Source organism: Pelophylax lessonae (genome assembly GCF_965119305.1).
Source record: "Pelophylax lessonae genome assembly, chromosome: 10".
NCBI lineage: Eukaryota > Metazoa > Chordata > Amphibia > Anura > Ranidae > Pelophylax > Pelophylax lessonae.
The window spans coordinates 131,715,845-131,732,063 of NC_138777.1; the positions used below are offsets into that span (position 1 = coordinate 131,715,845).

Genomic DNA, 16,219 nt, shown 5'->3' on the forward strand with positions numbered 1-16,219 from the left:
ACATTGTCCTTGTAACAAGGATCCAGCAGCGTGGCCACTCAGTAATCAGCACAAGTTAGAATGTGGGCAACTCGGCGGTCGTTGTGGAGACACTGCAGCATGTAATCGCTCATGTGTGCCAGGCTGCCCAGAGGCAACGAAAGGCTGTCCTCTGTGGGAGGTGTATCGTCTGTGCCCTCTGTATCCCCCCAGCCACGCACCAGTGATGGCCATGAGCTGGCCTGGGTGCCACCCTGCTGTGAACATGGTTCCGTCTCCTCCTCCTCCATCTCCTCCTCCTCATCCTCCTCATCCTCCAGAACTGTGCCCCTGCTGGACAATTGTGTCCCTGGCATTTGTGTGTGCAGGAACCCACCCTCGGAGCCCCTTGCGAATGACTGCCCTGAAAGCCTTGGAAATGTTACCTCTTCATCCTCCTCCTCCTCATCCTGTGCCACATCCTCTTCCATCATTGCCCGAATTGTTTTTTCAAGGAGGCATAGAAGTGGGATAGTTAAGCTGACAACGGCGTCATCGGCACTGGCCATGTTGGTGGAGTACTCAAAACAGCGCAACAAGGCACACAGGTCTCGCATGGAGGCCCAGTTATTGGTGGTGAAGTGGTGCTGTTCCGCAGAGCGACTCACGCGTGCGTGCTGCAGCTGAAACTCCACTATGGCTTGCTGCTGCTCGCACAGTCTTTCCAGCATGTGCAAGGTGGAGTTCCACCTTGTGGGCATGTCACATATGAGGCGGTGAGCGGGAAGGCCGAAGTTACGCTGCAGCGCTGACAGGCGAGCAGCAGCAGGGTGAGAACGTTGAAAGTGCGCACAGACGGCCCGTGCGACATATCGGGATAATTTTTAAGGAACCTCTGCACCACCAAATTCAGCACATGCGCCAGGCAAGGGATGTGCGTCAAACCGGCTAGGCCCAGAGCTGCTATGAGATTTCGCCCGTTATCGCACACCACCAGGCCGGGCTTGAGGCTCGCTGGCAGCAACCACTCATTTGTCTGCTGTTCCATGCTCCTCCACAACTCCTGCGCGGTGTGTGGTTTTTCCCCCAAACAGGCAAGTTTTAAAACTGCCTGCTGTCGTTTACCCCTGGCCGTGCTGAAGTTGGTGGTGAAGGTGTTACGCTGACCGGATGAGGAGGCGGTAGAGGATGAGGAAGCGGAGTAGGAGGAGTTAGGAACAGGAGGCAAACTGAAGCGCCCTGCAATCCTCGGTGGTGGAAGGACATGCGTCAAATTGCTATCTGCCTCAGGCCCATCCGCCACTGCATTTACCCAGTGTGCCGTTAGGGAGATATAACGCCCCTGACCGTGCTTACTGGTCCACGTATCGGTAGTTAGGTGGACCTTGCCACAGATGGCGTTGCGCAGTGCACACCTGATTTTTTCCCCCACTTGGTTGTGCAGGGAAGGGATGGCTTGCCTGGAAAAGTAGTGGCGGCTGGGCACGACGTACTGTGGGACAGCCACCGACATAAGGTTTTTAAAACTGTGCGTCTCCACCAGACGGAATGACAGCATTTCAAAGGCCAAGAATTTTGAAATGCTGGCATTCAGGGCCAGGGATCACGGGTGGGTAGGGGGGTACTTCCTCTTCCTCTCAAGTGTTTGGGAGATGGAAAGCTGAACGCTTCCACGGGACATTGTGGAGATGGTTGGTGACCCAGGTGGTGGTGTTGCTGACAGATCGTCTGTTTGCGGGGTGGCAGGTGCCGGTATCACTACAGATGTGGATGGAGCGGCCGAGACTGCAGCAGAAGAGGAAGCAGGATGAGCCAGAGACGTTTCTTGGTTTTGAAGGTGTCTACTCCACTGCAGCTCGTGCTTTGCACTTAGATGCCTGATCATACAGGTTGTGCTCAGGTTGAGAAGGTTTATGCCTCGCTTCAGGCTCTGATTGCACAGGATGCAAACCACTCGTGTCCTGTCATCAGCACATTTTCTAAAGAACTTCCACGCTAGAGAACTCCTTTGAGCTGGCTTTGTTGCGCTCATTCCCTTGCTGCGTTGGGCAGTAGCAGGCGTAGTGTCTAGGGCACGGCTGCTCCGCTTCTGCACCCTGCTCCCTCTTCTGCTGTGCTGGTGGCTCTGTGCGACCACCGCCTCTTCCTCCAAACTACTCAGGTCACCTGCATGACCTTAATTCCATGTGGGGTCGAGGACCTCATCGTCCTCCACATCATCTTCCTCCCAGTCTTCACCCCTGCCCTCCTTGTCGGTCTCCACAATTCTGAACGCCGCAGCAGTTGGCACCTGCGTTTCGTCATCATCGGAGACGTGCTGCGATGGTCCTTGCATGTACTCATCTTGAGAAATAAGTGGTTGGGCATCGCTGCACTCAATCTCTTCCACTTCTGGGGCAGGGCTAGGTGGATGGCCCAGGGAAACCCTGCTGACAGAGTCATCAAAAAGAAGAAGAGACTGCTGTATGGCTTGGGGCTCAGACTGCTTGCCTGATTTGCAAGGGGGTGAGGTGAAAGACGGTTGGACATCGGCTGCAGGTGCCAACTCTGTCCTTTCTGCAGTAGACTGGATGGGAGACAATGTGAAGGAACTGGAGGCACTGTCAGCAGCAAACCAATCTACTATCGCCTCTACTTCTTCTGGCCTCATCACTTTTAGAGGCGTATGATGCCCTACCAAATACTGATGCAGGTTCTGTCGCCTACTAACACTTGAGGAAGGTGTTTCACTTGTGCGTGTAGCTGGCACAGATCGACCACGTCCTCTCCTTGCAACAGGAGCTCTACCAGCAGCACCACGACCCAGGCCACTGCCCCTATTTGACGGTCTCCTCATATTTCTGTAATTTATGATCTTGCCCTAGAAAGGTGTTTATTGAATAGCGGAACAAAACAACAACAGTATCGCACGGGTGTATCTCACAGTCAAATATGCAAACTATGCCGCAATTTAATGTTTTTTACCCCAAAAGGGTGTATATTGAATAGCGGAATAGGAAAAAGGATAAAAAACGGTGTATCTCACACGTACAAACACAGACTTTTTTGTACCCTAAAGGGAGGATGAGGAAGAGGAGTAGGAGGAGTTGGGAACAGGAGGCAAACTGAAGCGCCCTGCAATCCTTGGCGGTGGAAGGAGATGCGCCAAACAAATTTAAAAGGTGTATCTCACACGTACCGATACAGACTATGCCGTAATTTAATTTTTTTACACTCCAAAAGGGTGTATATTGAATAGCGGAATAGGAAAAATTTTATAATACGGTGTATCTCACACATACAAACACAGACTAGGCCCCGATTACAATTTTTTGTACCCTAAAGGCAGGATGAGGAAGAGGAGTAGGAGGAGTTGGGAACAGGAGGCAAACTGAAGCGCCCTGCAATCCTCGGCGGTAGAAGGAGATGCGCCAAACAAATTTAAAAAGGTGTATCTCACATGTACCGATACAGACTATCCCGCAATTAAATTTTTTACACTCAAACAGGGTGTATATTGAATAGCGGAATAGGACAAATTTTACAAAACGGTGTATCTCACATGTACAAACACAAACTAGGCCCCGATTACAATTTTTTGTACCCTAAAGGCAGGATGAGGAAGAGGAGTAGGAGGAGTTGGGAACAGGAGGCAAACTGAAGCGTCCTGCAATCCTCAGCGGTAGAAGGAGATGCGCCAAACAAATTTAAAAAGGTGTATCTCACATGTACCGATACAGACTATCCCGCAATTTAATTTTTTACACTCAAACAGGGTGTATATTGAATAGCGGAATAGGACAAATTTTACAAAACTGTGTATCTCACACGTACAAACACAATCTAGGCCCCGATTACAATTATTTGTACCCTAAAGGCAGGATGAGGAGTAGGAGGAGTTCGGAACAGGCAGGCGGCAGACTGAAGCACCCTCAAATCCTCAGCAGTATGAGATGCGCCCCAAAAATTGGAAAGGTGTAACTCACACGTACCGACACAGACTATCCCGCAATTTAATTGTTTATACCCAAAGGTTTTTATTAAATAGCGGAATAGAAAATATGATCAAAAAAAGTGTATGTATCTCACACGTACACAACCAAACTAGGCCCCAATTACTATTGTTTGTACCCCTAAAGGCAGGATAAGGAGTAGGAGAAGTTTGGAACAGGCAGCACCCTCAAATCTTCAGAAGTATGAGATGAACCCCAAAAACTTGGAAAGGTGGATCTCACATGTACCAACACAGACTATCCCGCAATTTAATTGATCCCCAAAGGTTTTTATTGAATAGCGGAATAGAAAATATGATCAAAAAAAGTGTATGTATCTCACACGTACACAACCAGACTAGGCCCCAATTACTATTGTTTGTACCCCTAAAGGCAGGATGAGGAGTAGGAGGAGTTTGGAACAGGCAGCACCCTCAAATCTTCAGAAGTATGAGATGAACCCCAAAAACTTGGAAAGGTGTATCTCACACCTACCAACACAGACTATCCCGCAATTTAATTGATACCCAAAGGTTTTTATTGAATAGCGGAATAGAAAATATGATATAAGATTGGTGTGATTTATCAATAGCACATGATGTGAACAGCAGTGTCTTATATCATTCAGCTCTGCTGCAGGCCACAATTTAAATTTTTTTTAACCCAAGGCTGTATATTGAATAGTGGAATAGAAAAAAGTGTATGATTTTTGAAACCACTCAATAATAGCACATGTGAACTGAACACTGAACACAGCAGTGTATGATCAGAGTCAGCACAGCACAGCTGAAGGACAAACGCTGCACACAGTGACTGATAGAAAAAGACTTTTCTCCCTCCTCCTCAGTGGGCAAAAAAGATTGTGTTCACTGCACCCCACACACAGCAAAATCGATGTGGACCACTGACACCTGCCTATCTCCAGCCTCTCCCTAAAAGGATTGATAAGATCGGTAACTGCAAACCCCCCCACACAGCAATATCGATTGTAGAACACACTGTCTGACCCTAAAAATCAGCAGCCTCTCTCCCTAAAAGGATTGATAAGATCGGTCACTGCAAACCCCACCCAGCAATATCGATTGTAGAACACACTGTCTGACCCTAAAAATCAGCAGCCTCTCCCTAAAAGGATTGATAAGATCGGTCACTGCAAAATCGATTGTAGAAAACTGACCCTAAAAATCAGCAGCCTCTCCCTAAAATGTCCTACAACTCGCCCTGCCTAACACACTCCGACCTGTCCCTCAATTCTATCCGGACACAAATGTTTTTTTTTTGCTTGTCTGTCCCTAATCAGTAGCCAGCACGTATGATGTGTGCTCTGTCCCTGAACTAACACAGCAGAATGACGCAGCGGCGCTGCCTCGGACTTATAAAGACTTGGTCACATGCTTCAGATGGCCAATCACAGCTACTAATACATTTGTAGGCATGGCTTTGATGGCTTAAGGCACACCAGTTAAACGCTTGTTGATTGGCTGTTGAAAGCCCGCCATGAAAAGCGCGCCAATGCATACAAAACCCGGAAATAAAATGACCGAACACGGATTTTTACCCGAACATACAGTAAAGTTTTCGGGTCCGTGTTCGGGTAACAAAAATCCAATTATTCGGTACGAACACGAATAATACAGTCCGTGTTCGCTCAACCCTACTTTTGACAATATAGTGTATGTGTCTTGTTTACTGTCTTTTGTGTTAAAAAAAATAAAAAACAAAAAAAAAAAAAATGTACAGCTGTTGACAACTAAACAATGTATTAATTTGTTTACAGTCTGTGTTTCGGCTTTTTGATGAAGATGGTGATGGTCACATCTCGCAGGAAGAATTTCAAGCTGTTCGCAGTAACTTCCCCTACCTCTGTGCGTTCAATGAGATAGATCAAAATCAGTAAGTGTAAGCTTATTTTGAGATCTTGGAAAGGGCGCTTGTGTTTCATGCAACTTGAATATGTCACATGCCGCTTCTATTATTTTAAAAAATATATTTATATATATTAGTGATCCACCAATATCGTTTTTTCGTTGCTGATACCAATACTGATATTTCACACATTTAAAATTTTGCAAAATAAACACAAATTTCGAAACAATCTGTTACTTAACATTTTTACCATTAAGGGCTCGTTCTTCACACCTTAACTGCAAAAAAACTGATAGGAAAACTTCAATTGCAGGGACATTTGCATTTCACATCATCTGATTGTGCATTAATGCATAATAAGTGCTACAGTAGTGGACTCACTCACTGCAATAATTTTAATTCACTACTGCAGTGCAGTTAGTGCAAAACTGCTAGACAAAAAGCAAGACAACAGCTACACAGTGGATTGGACTGGCGTCAGTGGACTACCTCTGCAGTATGGCACTCACTGCAACTACTGCATTTAGTGCAAAACTGCTAGAAAAAAAGCTAGGCAACAACAGCTACACATACATAATGGATTGGGTTTGAGTCAGTGGAGGACTACCTCTGCAGTATGGCCCTCACTGCAACTTCTGCAGTCAGTGCAAAGTCGATAGAAAAAAAGCAAGGCAACAGCTACAAATGTCACATACACAGTGAATTGGACTGGAGTCAGTGGAGCACTACCTCTGCAGTATGACACTCACTGAAACTACAGCAGTCAGTGCAAAACTGCTAGAAAAAAGCAAGGCAACAGCTACACAGTGGATTGGACTGGAGGCAGTGGACTACCACCGCAGTAGGGCACTCACTCACTGCAATAATTTTAAATCACAACTGCACTACTGCAGTAGTGATTTAAAATTATTGCAGCAGTGAGTGGCGGTCTACTGCAGCAGTAGTCCACTGGAACTGACTCCAATACACTGTCTGTTTTTTTTCTAGCAGTGTTGCGCTGACTGCAGCGCAGTCAGCGCAAAACTGCTAGAAAAAGTAGCTAGACAAAAGCTAGACAGTGGACTGGAGTAGATTCAGTGGACTGGTGGACAGACACTACTACTACACTTTCAAATCAATACTCCTAGTTAAGTAGAACAATATTATAGTGCAGAAAGCATAACATTTCAGCATGTTCACCAGTTAAACGGCTTCTTTTCTTTTTATAAATTGCTGCCACTTCACTAAAAACACACTCACTTGGTACTGAGGAAGGAGGAGCAGAAAGGTATCTTCTAGCATGAGAAGCAAGTCTTTTGTAGCATGCCTCATTTTCTTTCCACCACTGAAGAGGATCACTTCTTCTGTCAATTACTGGTTCCTTCAAATGGAGATGAAGTTCATCATCCAGGCTCATTATTGCCGATTCTGATGAATCCTCCGCATGAGGCCCCAATAAAACGCTGAACATTGCAACTATTTGACCATGATTAATTTTCTCTCCTGTCCATTGTCTTTTGGGACATTTTTCTCCTGCATCCTGCTCTTCCACATCAGAAACCTTCTCTTCTTGACTTTTCTTTTCGTCAGGAGGAACCTCCTGCACCTTCTGTGGAATATCTTCTGTCAGCCATTGTTTTGCCTTGGCCAATACATCATCAGAAGAGAAAGGATGGTTCTTGTATCGAGGATCCAAAAGACATGCAAGCACAACATTTTTATTCTCCTCATGCTTCTCAAACCTTTTGGCGAGGCTGTCCCTCATGGCCTGCTTACATGCTTTGATGCCACGTGTGTTGGGTCCTTCATTCTGTTGAAGAAGCATCCTCAGGACTCTCACACATGGAATCACAGAGGAAACAGATGAGTCACAATGACTCACCTCTATTGTCCCTTCCTCAATGGGTACGAGCGTCTCAATAATGTTGGCTACTATGTCCCACTGATCTGCAGTAGGACAAGAATGTCCTCCAAGTCCATATTCACCAGAATATATATTAAGAGCTCGCTTCTGCTCCAGCATCCTTTGTGACGTGTAGCGTTGAGTTCCATCGTGTTGGAACAGCGTGTATCTGGTTGTTGTTGGGTAGGCCAAGGTATTTCCAGAATGCACCTCAGTCGCTGCTTGGCAAGAACAGAATGATGGAAATGGCTTGCGCACCTCTTCAGCATGCTAATAATGTCCAGCAAAGCTTTCTGGTTTCACAGACCATCATTTAATAGAGGGTAGAATCTATGCGCTACCAAAAGAGGAAACAGGTATCGGGGATAGAAAGGTAAATAGATGGAGCACCAGAGGTCCTGCAGCTAGTTCTGTAGTGTCACCACATACGATCAGATAAAAGTATAAAATAATAACCAGCGCTAAAACCTCTTTAAAACCGGTGAACCATACGTTACTGTGTACAGTAATTATATAAAAAAATGCATAGATCAAATAGAAGAAAAATCCTTAAAAGTACAATAAAGCAATAAATACGTCAATAAATATGGATGAGAGGTATAAGGTGTCCAGTGCAAGAACTCAATTTAAGTGCCAAGGTGCTAAATGGATAAAGGCGGTATATAGTAAACTACAATTATCAAGGTCATCCGTGCTGTAAGAAGAATAGTGGGAAAATGCAAAACAAATTATGTGCAGATGATGAGCGATTGTACAGGTTCTATAGACCCAGAACTGGTCAAAAGCTCGGACTGAACCAATTAATATAAATAAACCAATAATTTAATTGATTAGAGTGCCATAAGAAACATGAGCTGCTAGTAGCTGTGAAGGATGTGTAAAAGGCCAGAAATCGCCTAGTGACATAAAAAGGACCGAGTTGCGCAGCTTCTATGAGCAGAGGAACTGGTCACAGGCTCTGAAAAAAATATAAAAGGCAATAGAGAAAATATTCCCTATGAAGAGCGAACTAAAGAAGTTCAGTGAAAATGGTGGTATAAATTAACAATAGCAGTGATACAAATCAATAGGTGAAATCAGAAAATAAAACTGAAATATAAGGGTGAACAATGCCCTATGATAGGCGAACCCCTGTGAAAAACAATATATTTGAAAAAAAGTTCACAATACATCAAAACGTGGTATGAGGGTGAAGCAAGTAAAATTCAAATAACGTGGTCCATATTATTAAGTGGGAAGAGTCCAATACTTCTCCAAATATTATGAAGAAAAGTTCAAAATAAGTGCAACTACAGCCAACGATAATTAGTGATCCCAGTGCCAGAGTGAGTGAGCAAAGTATCCTCAAAATAGGTGCAATGGCCGCTCACATCACTTGTCTTTCACATAGGCGTATCAGGTGTCTCGTGTCAACCTGCAGACCTTTAAAGAAGTAAAAAGCAATTTCCCAGGAAGAGATGGAATCTCCACAGGCGATATGGGAGTCAGGGTCCTGGTCCTATGGGCTAGTCTGTGGTACTTATAAGTGTGTTGCCCAGACACTCGATGGTTTAGGGGGAGAGATGGAAAGAGGGTCTCATAGCGTAATAAGTTGAAACAAGGTTTATTTCCAGGTAAAATATAAATTTTAAACTCACATTTAAGTAGATCAGTATGCGCATATACAGAAAACAAAGCCGCCGATGCGGTTCCTGTGTTCTCTCACCGACTTCCGGTCTCGGCCGTAGACCAGGAAGTGACGTCACCACGGCGTCCCGACGCGTTGCGTAACCAATCAAGTTACTTTCTCAAGGGTCTCAAGGGTTTTAAAGAGGTTTTAGCGCTGGTTATTCTTTTATACAGACCATCATTTACCACTAGTTGGAGGGTGTGTGCCATGCAACTGAGGTCTGACACTTTAGCAAGTCTCATACCTTTAACCACGTTCGCTCCACTGTCTCGCAGCACAAGCATCACTGGGTCTTTGGTGATTCCCCATTCTTCTAGCATGCCTACAAACATTTCTCTAATGTACTCCCCAGTGTGGGATCCTTGCATCACTTTTGTATTCAACACCAAATGCCTTCTTGTCCATCCGATGTCAATGAAGCGCCATGTAAGACTCATTAGTGATTATATTTGTTCTGACCAGCAATCAGTCGTGAATGAGAGTGAATTGCCAGCATTCTCTGGTTGCAGCATAGTCTTTACTTTGTCAAGGACCTTTTGGTGAATCTTTTGCAGCATTTCAGTTCGATAAAATTTGTCACTCTTCAGTGTGTACCTTGGATCAAGCATGGACAGCAACCGCTTAAATCCAGAGTCAGACACTATTGTAATATATATTTTTTAATTATGCTAGATGGTTATCTGCACTGTAAATATGCTAGATATTATCTGCACTTTTGCACGATTGCTACATTTTGCACTTCTGGTAGATGCCAAACTGCATCTCGTTGCTGTGTACCTGTACTATGCAATGACAATAAAGTTGTATCTATCTATCTATCTAAATGGCTGGTTATCATTGACCATCATCTCTGTGATTACTTAGTCCAGCATTTGGGATCTTGCATCAGATTTTTGCCACCTGTTTTTTTTCTGAAACATATCTGTTATTGTTGCCTGGGATAGTGATGTTTCACCTTGTGATTCATTTCGTTTTTTCTGTCCTGCATTATACAATTCAACATGATGAACTCTTAGATGGGCCCAAAAATTAGACATATTTTTGGTTTTTGCAGTTATGGATCCCATGCTTACATTGTTTTTGCAAGTGTTGCACAGTGCTGCTGATTTTCCTAGAATTTTTCTATCTCCATGCATCTCCATTGAAACAAGAAAGACACTAATATAGGCTTACACAAAATGGCTGGCTGGCACCCTGTGGTGGATTGCTGGCACCCTGTAGTGGGTGGCTGTCTGGCTGGCACCCTGTGGTGGGTGGCTGGCTGGCACCCTGTGGTGGGTGGGTGGCTGGCTGGAACCCTGTGGTTGGTGGCTGGCTGACACCCTGTGGTGGGGGGCTGGCTGGCATCCTGTGGTGGGGGGCTGGCTAGCAGTGGCACCCTGTGGTGGTTGGCTGGCACCCTTTGGTGGCTGGCTGGCTGGCTGGCACGGGGTGGGTGGCTGGCTGTCACCCTTTGGTGGTTGGCTGGCAGTGGCACCCTGTGGTGGCTGGCTGGCACCCTTTGCTGGCTGGCTGGCACTCTTTTGTGGTTGGCTGGCTGGCTGGCACCAGGTGGGTGGCTGGCTGTCAACCTTTAGTGGCTGGCTGGCTGGCTGGCACCCTTTGCTGGCTGGCTGGCTGGCACCCTGTGTGGTGGGTGGCTGTCACGTACAGGCCCAGGGCCTGTGGCTGGCTAGCTGGTACAGTCAGGACTCAGGCAGGGCCTGTGGCTGGCTGGCTGATAAACAGTGTGTGTGGGACTGGGTGGATGCCGGCTGGCACCGGGCAGCTGTGGGTGGCCGCGGTGGCTGTGTTACAGATACAGAACGTGTATCAGACTGTGAATGGTCACTGTGATTATCACTCACTGTAGATTTAGAATATCACTCACTGTCCCGACCGACCGCCTGTGAAGCATGCAGACTCCAGTGTGGCCGCAGTGGGTAAAACACACTGTAACGAGGCTGAGGGAGGCGGCCTAAGTGCTGCCCAGTGTGTGGAGGCGTGTGGCGCAACATACGCGATGACGTCACTAAAATATTGGCAATATTGGTAAATCCAAAGGCCGATTCCATTATATAGGGGAAAGTGCATATCGGCCCCCGAAATATATCGGTGTTGCAGTCGGTAGATCGCTTATATATATATATATATATATATATATATATATTCTTATTGTATACTTGGGGTATTTCATCTTCTAAAACAAGACCTTTGGGTTACAAAAAAGGTCCACATGAAATGATAATATTTTTAAATGACTCATTTAAGAGGTCAGTGAAGTATAGAAGCCATGTAAAATAAACTAGTTTAGAATAAATCTCCTTAGCTTTAAAACTAAAATGGAAGCACAATCTTTAGAACCAATATTTAATAATAATCTCTTATCTACACTCAAAGTGGAGCAAGAGTTGCTGTACCAAACTTCACATAGTAAAGGAAAGGAAATAACTGTTCTCCCACTTTTTTTGTTGCAAAGGATCAGAGACTTTTTCCACACAGCAGATAGAGTTTTTTGCGTGTAATAGACTTCAATGGAATGTGTAATAAACTTCAATGTTGCGTTTTTGATGCATTTTAATATTTGCATTTTTTTACTGTTTAACACTCTGTGTATAGCTGGTTGCTAAGGAGTGGGCTGACAGCTGAATGTAAAGAAAAAATTGCCAGCAAAAAAAAATAAAAAAAAAAAATGGAAAGAAAAATGACATGGCCCCCCCCCCCCCCAATCCATACCAGGCCCTTTGGGTCTTGTAGGAATTTGGAAGGGAACCCCATGCCAAAAAAAAAAAAAAATAATTTCAGACCCTTATCCAAGCATGCAGCCGGCAGGTCAGGAAAGGGAGGGGATGAACAAGCACCCCCCCCCCCTCCTGAACCATACCAGGCCACATGCTCTCAACATGGGGGGTGCTTTTGGACAAGGGGGGTTCTGCCCCCCCCCACCCCAAAGCACCTTGTCTGGGCTGTGCTTGTGGGGATCTATGGGCGGAGGGCTTATCGGACTCTGGAAGCCCCCTTTACCAAGGGGGCTCCCAGATCCTGCCCCCTCATGTACATGTAAATGAGTATGAGGTACATAGTACCCCTACCCATTCACCAAAAAATTATAAATGTAAATAAAGACAGTACAAGAGTTTTTGAAAAGTCCTTTATTAACAGTAAAAAACAATGTCCCTTTATGTAGATCCATTATCAATCATGATGCCTGCTACCACCGCTGGACCCAAAAAAAGGAAAAGAAAAGAAAAAAGCTCTGCTTCTGACAAAGGCTCCCGTGGTCTGCCTGCTCCGCCATGTGACATTTCCTAAATAGCCAAGGGGCGAGGCCACCAGGGGATGTCACCTGGAAGCACCATCCCCTGTGACATCATCGATTGGTGCATGCTGGGCCATCCTTAGCTATTTGACAAATGTCACACAGTGGAGCAGGCAGACTGTGAAAGTGGTCGTCGTGGGCAAATTTTTTTTTACGGGTCTGGCGGTGGTGTTGAACATCATGATTGATGGTAGATCTACATCGAGGGACATTTTTTTTTTTTTTTACTTTTTAATAAAGGACTTGTCAAAAAATCTTGTACTGTCTTTATTCACTATCACTTCCAGATTACTCCCACCTGCAGACCCCCACAATCACAGCCCAAGGTTGTGGGGAAGAGGACCTTTTCCCCATTAACATGGGGGGCAGACCTCCCCCTTCTGCCCCAAAGCACCTCCCCATGTTGAGAGTATCAGGAAAGCAGGTGCTGCCCAAATAGGTGTGGCAAACTAGTAAGCTTCGTGCAGAGAAGCTTCTTGAGCTGTAGAAAAATATGATTCAAGCACAGCCTTTTCCCTTGTACCTCTAAGGCCCCTTTCACACAGCTGACCGTTCAGATCCGCCTGTCCATTTTTTTGGTGGATCTGAACGGATGCCTCATGTATCGCTATGGGGCATCGGATGTCAGCGGAGACATGTCCGCTGACATCCGATCCATCAAATCTGAACGGATGGAAACCCTATTTTCCATCTGTCCAGCGGATCTGATCGGATGGGATCAGATGAGAATGGACAGATGGTCCATTCCCAATCCGATTCCCCCATAGAGAACAGCGGGACCTGACAGCTGTGTCTCTGCACACAGCACGGAAATACAGCTGCCATCCGTCTGCTCAGCAGGGGATCGGCAGATGGATCCCCACCTGACGGACTCTCTGTGTGAAAGGGGCCTAAATTTGCAAAGTTTTGAAGTTATCTTGATTAACGTTAGCCTCTTGGTCCCTCTACTTGTAGTTTACTTTCAGAAAAGCTTTATGAAAAAAAATATAATAAAAGTAGGTAGCATTTTAAACTAAAATCCCAGGGCTCCATATCAAAATTTTGATGGGGCCTCCAAAAATGGCAGATGTTCTGCAAATTATTTCAAATTACCCCCCATTAGCACTAGTGGTGGTACAGTATATGATGTACCATTTTTTACATCCCCTTACACCTTTTAGTCAGAAGTTGATGGTCTATATTGCACCCCCATAGGGATTCTATTTATTGTTTATTTATGTTGAACATTTTAATTGAGCATTGTACCCATGAGCAGACATTGCTACATTCATCTCCCCTTCATAAGCCAATGGTGTGCTGAGCCTGTACTGTGTTTTTTTCTTTAGCTTGGCAAAACATGCAGCAAAACCGCCAATGTTTCAAACAATCGCAGGTCCCCTTTCTGCAGGTGACTGACAATGTGCAAGCTAAACAAACACATATAATGCATATAAACCCCCATGAATAACTAAAACCCATTTGTGTACCATAGAGTTTCCAGTGCTTGTTCCTGTTCATCCCTATGCCTGTGATACAAATATTGTGTGCCAGAGCCTAACACTAATGAGAAAAAAATGAGGAAAAAGGGTACAAAAGGAAACAAGACTGGAAAAGGACCTTGTATGGAACACCTTAAAAAAATAACCATTCTCTGAATATTCTTATATCAAGATAAAGTATTAAGAGTACCACAGGGGGAAGAGTACCTTTCTTCTACAGTCTGGGAAGGGGAAAGAACCTTGTCAGGTACCTTGGTTGAGGCCGAAGTGCTGAGAGGGCTTCCCTTGCAGCTCGGTGCGGATCACCCCTGGAGGTGAGACAGGAGATGACACGTCCCAAGGAGCACTGAATGCAGGTGAAATCCGGATGGATGGATGGTATGGTATGGACACCCAGGACCGCTTCCAGGAGATCTAAAGGTGCTCAGTGGAAAAAGACACAAGGTTAATGCCAGGCCGAGGGTCATACACAGTTAATCAGTCCGGAAGTAATTACCAAGTGGAAGGTAGCAAAGGGGCAAGACAAGAGAGAGTCCGTGAGATCCAAGCCAAGGTCGGTGCACAGGAAATCCAGCAGGGGTGTCAGAGCAAGCCGAGGTCAATCAAGGGAGAAGATGCAGACAGGTCAAAGAAGCAAGCCGGGTCAAAACAGGAACACAGGTAAACGGACAGGTCACGGGTACAGGAGCTGACGATAAACCAGCCCTGGAGCACACCGGAAGAGCGTCTTATATAGGAACAGGGCTGGGGAGATGGGCGTGGTGACACACCTGCTCTGCCTCCGGTGATCTATTGTTGCTGAATGGTGATTCCTTTCCTGACAGTGCCCCCCCCCCCCCCCCCGAGGGGCAGCCTCTGGATGCCCAACGACCATGTTTTTCTGGAAATTTCTTGTGAAATTCTCTCAAAAGTTTAGGGGGGTGGATGTTACTCAATGGTTCCCATGAATTGTCCTCCGGAGGATATCCTTTCCATTTAATCAAGTATGGAGTACGGTTGCCTCTTTGTCGACAATCCAAGATATTCTCAACCTCAAATTCAGGCTCCCCTTCTACTGAAACTGGAGGGGGTGGTACCTCTTCTCTTCCCGGGAAGGGGCTTGGTACCGCTGGCTTAAGTAGCGAGGCATGAAATACTGGGTGAATTTTGAAAGAGCCGGGCAAGGCCAATTCAAAGGCCACAGGATTCACCACTCTCTTGACCTCAAAATGACCGATGAATCTTGGCCCCAATTTCTTGGACGGGCAGGATAGTTTCAAATTAATTGAAGAGAGCCAAACTCAATCTCCAACTTTGTACACTGGGTTCTCCCTCCGTTTGAGGTCAAAGAATTTCTTATAGTCCTGTTGTGCTTTATGAATATTGTCTCGTAGCAATTGGAAATTAGTTTTAATGGCTGCTAGCCGATCATGGACTGCGGGAACCGTTATTTCCTGATCCAAGTTAGGCAAAAGAAGGATGAAAGCCATAATTAGCCCAAAACGGGGTTTGGTGGGTTGCGGAGTGTATGGAATTATTGTAGACGAATTCTGCGCATGGAAGCAGGGAGGTCCAGTCGTCCTGAGAGCTGGTGCAAAAACATCGGAGGTACTGTTCCAGGGTTTGATTGGTTCTCTCTGTTTGCCCATTACTTTGTGGATGGTAAGCAGATGACAGGGACACTTCAACCGACAAGGACTTGCAGAGCTCCTTCCAAAATCTAGAGGTGAATTGAACACCTCAGTCTGACACTATATTATTTGGAAGTCCATGTAGCCTGACCACCTCTTTGATAAATGTGTTGGCTGTTTCCAGGGCGGAGGGAGTGCCCCTCATGGGCAAGAAGTGAGCCATTTTTGAGAGTCAGTCCACGACTACCAAGATGGTGGAAAACCCTTCTGAGGGTGGTAGCTCAACTATAAAGTCCATAGACAGACCTTTCCAGGGCTTCTCTGGAATCGGCAATGGTCTTAACAGGCCCCATGATTTAACTTTAGCCCCTTTGTTACGTTGGCACGTGATGCAGGAATTTACATAGCTTCTGCAGTCCTGATGTAGCTTAGGCCACCAGAAGCGGCGTTGGATAAGTTTGTAGGTCTTTTTTACCCCGAAATGTCC

At 45.7% G+C, this 16,219-nt stretch overlaps 1 protein-coding gene across 1 annotated transcript in view; it reads left to right on the forward strand.

Annotated features, from left to right (window-relative positions):
• Positions 1-16,219, forward strand: part of RASGRP2 (RAS guanyl releasing protein 2) — a 1,091,080-nt gene that overhangs the window by 607,348 nt on the left and 467,513 nt on the right. The window contains exon 10 of the mRNA XM_082270769.1: positions 5,707-5,822. Coding sequence (XP_082126895.1) covers positions 5,707-5,822 — 116 coding nt within the window. The remainder of the gene's footprint in view (positions 1-5,706; positions 5,823-16,219) is intronic.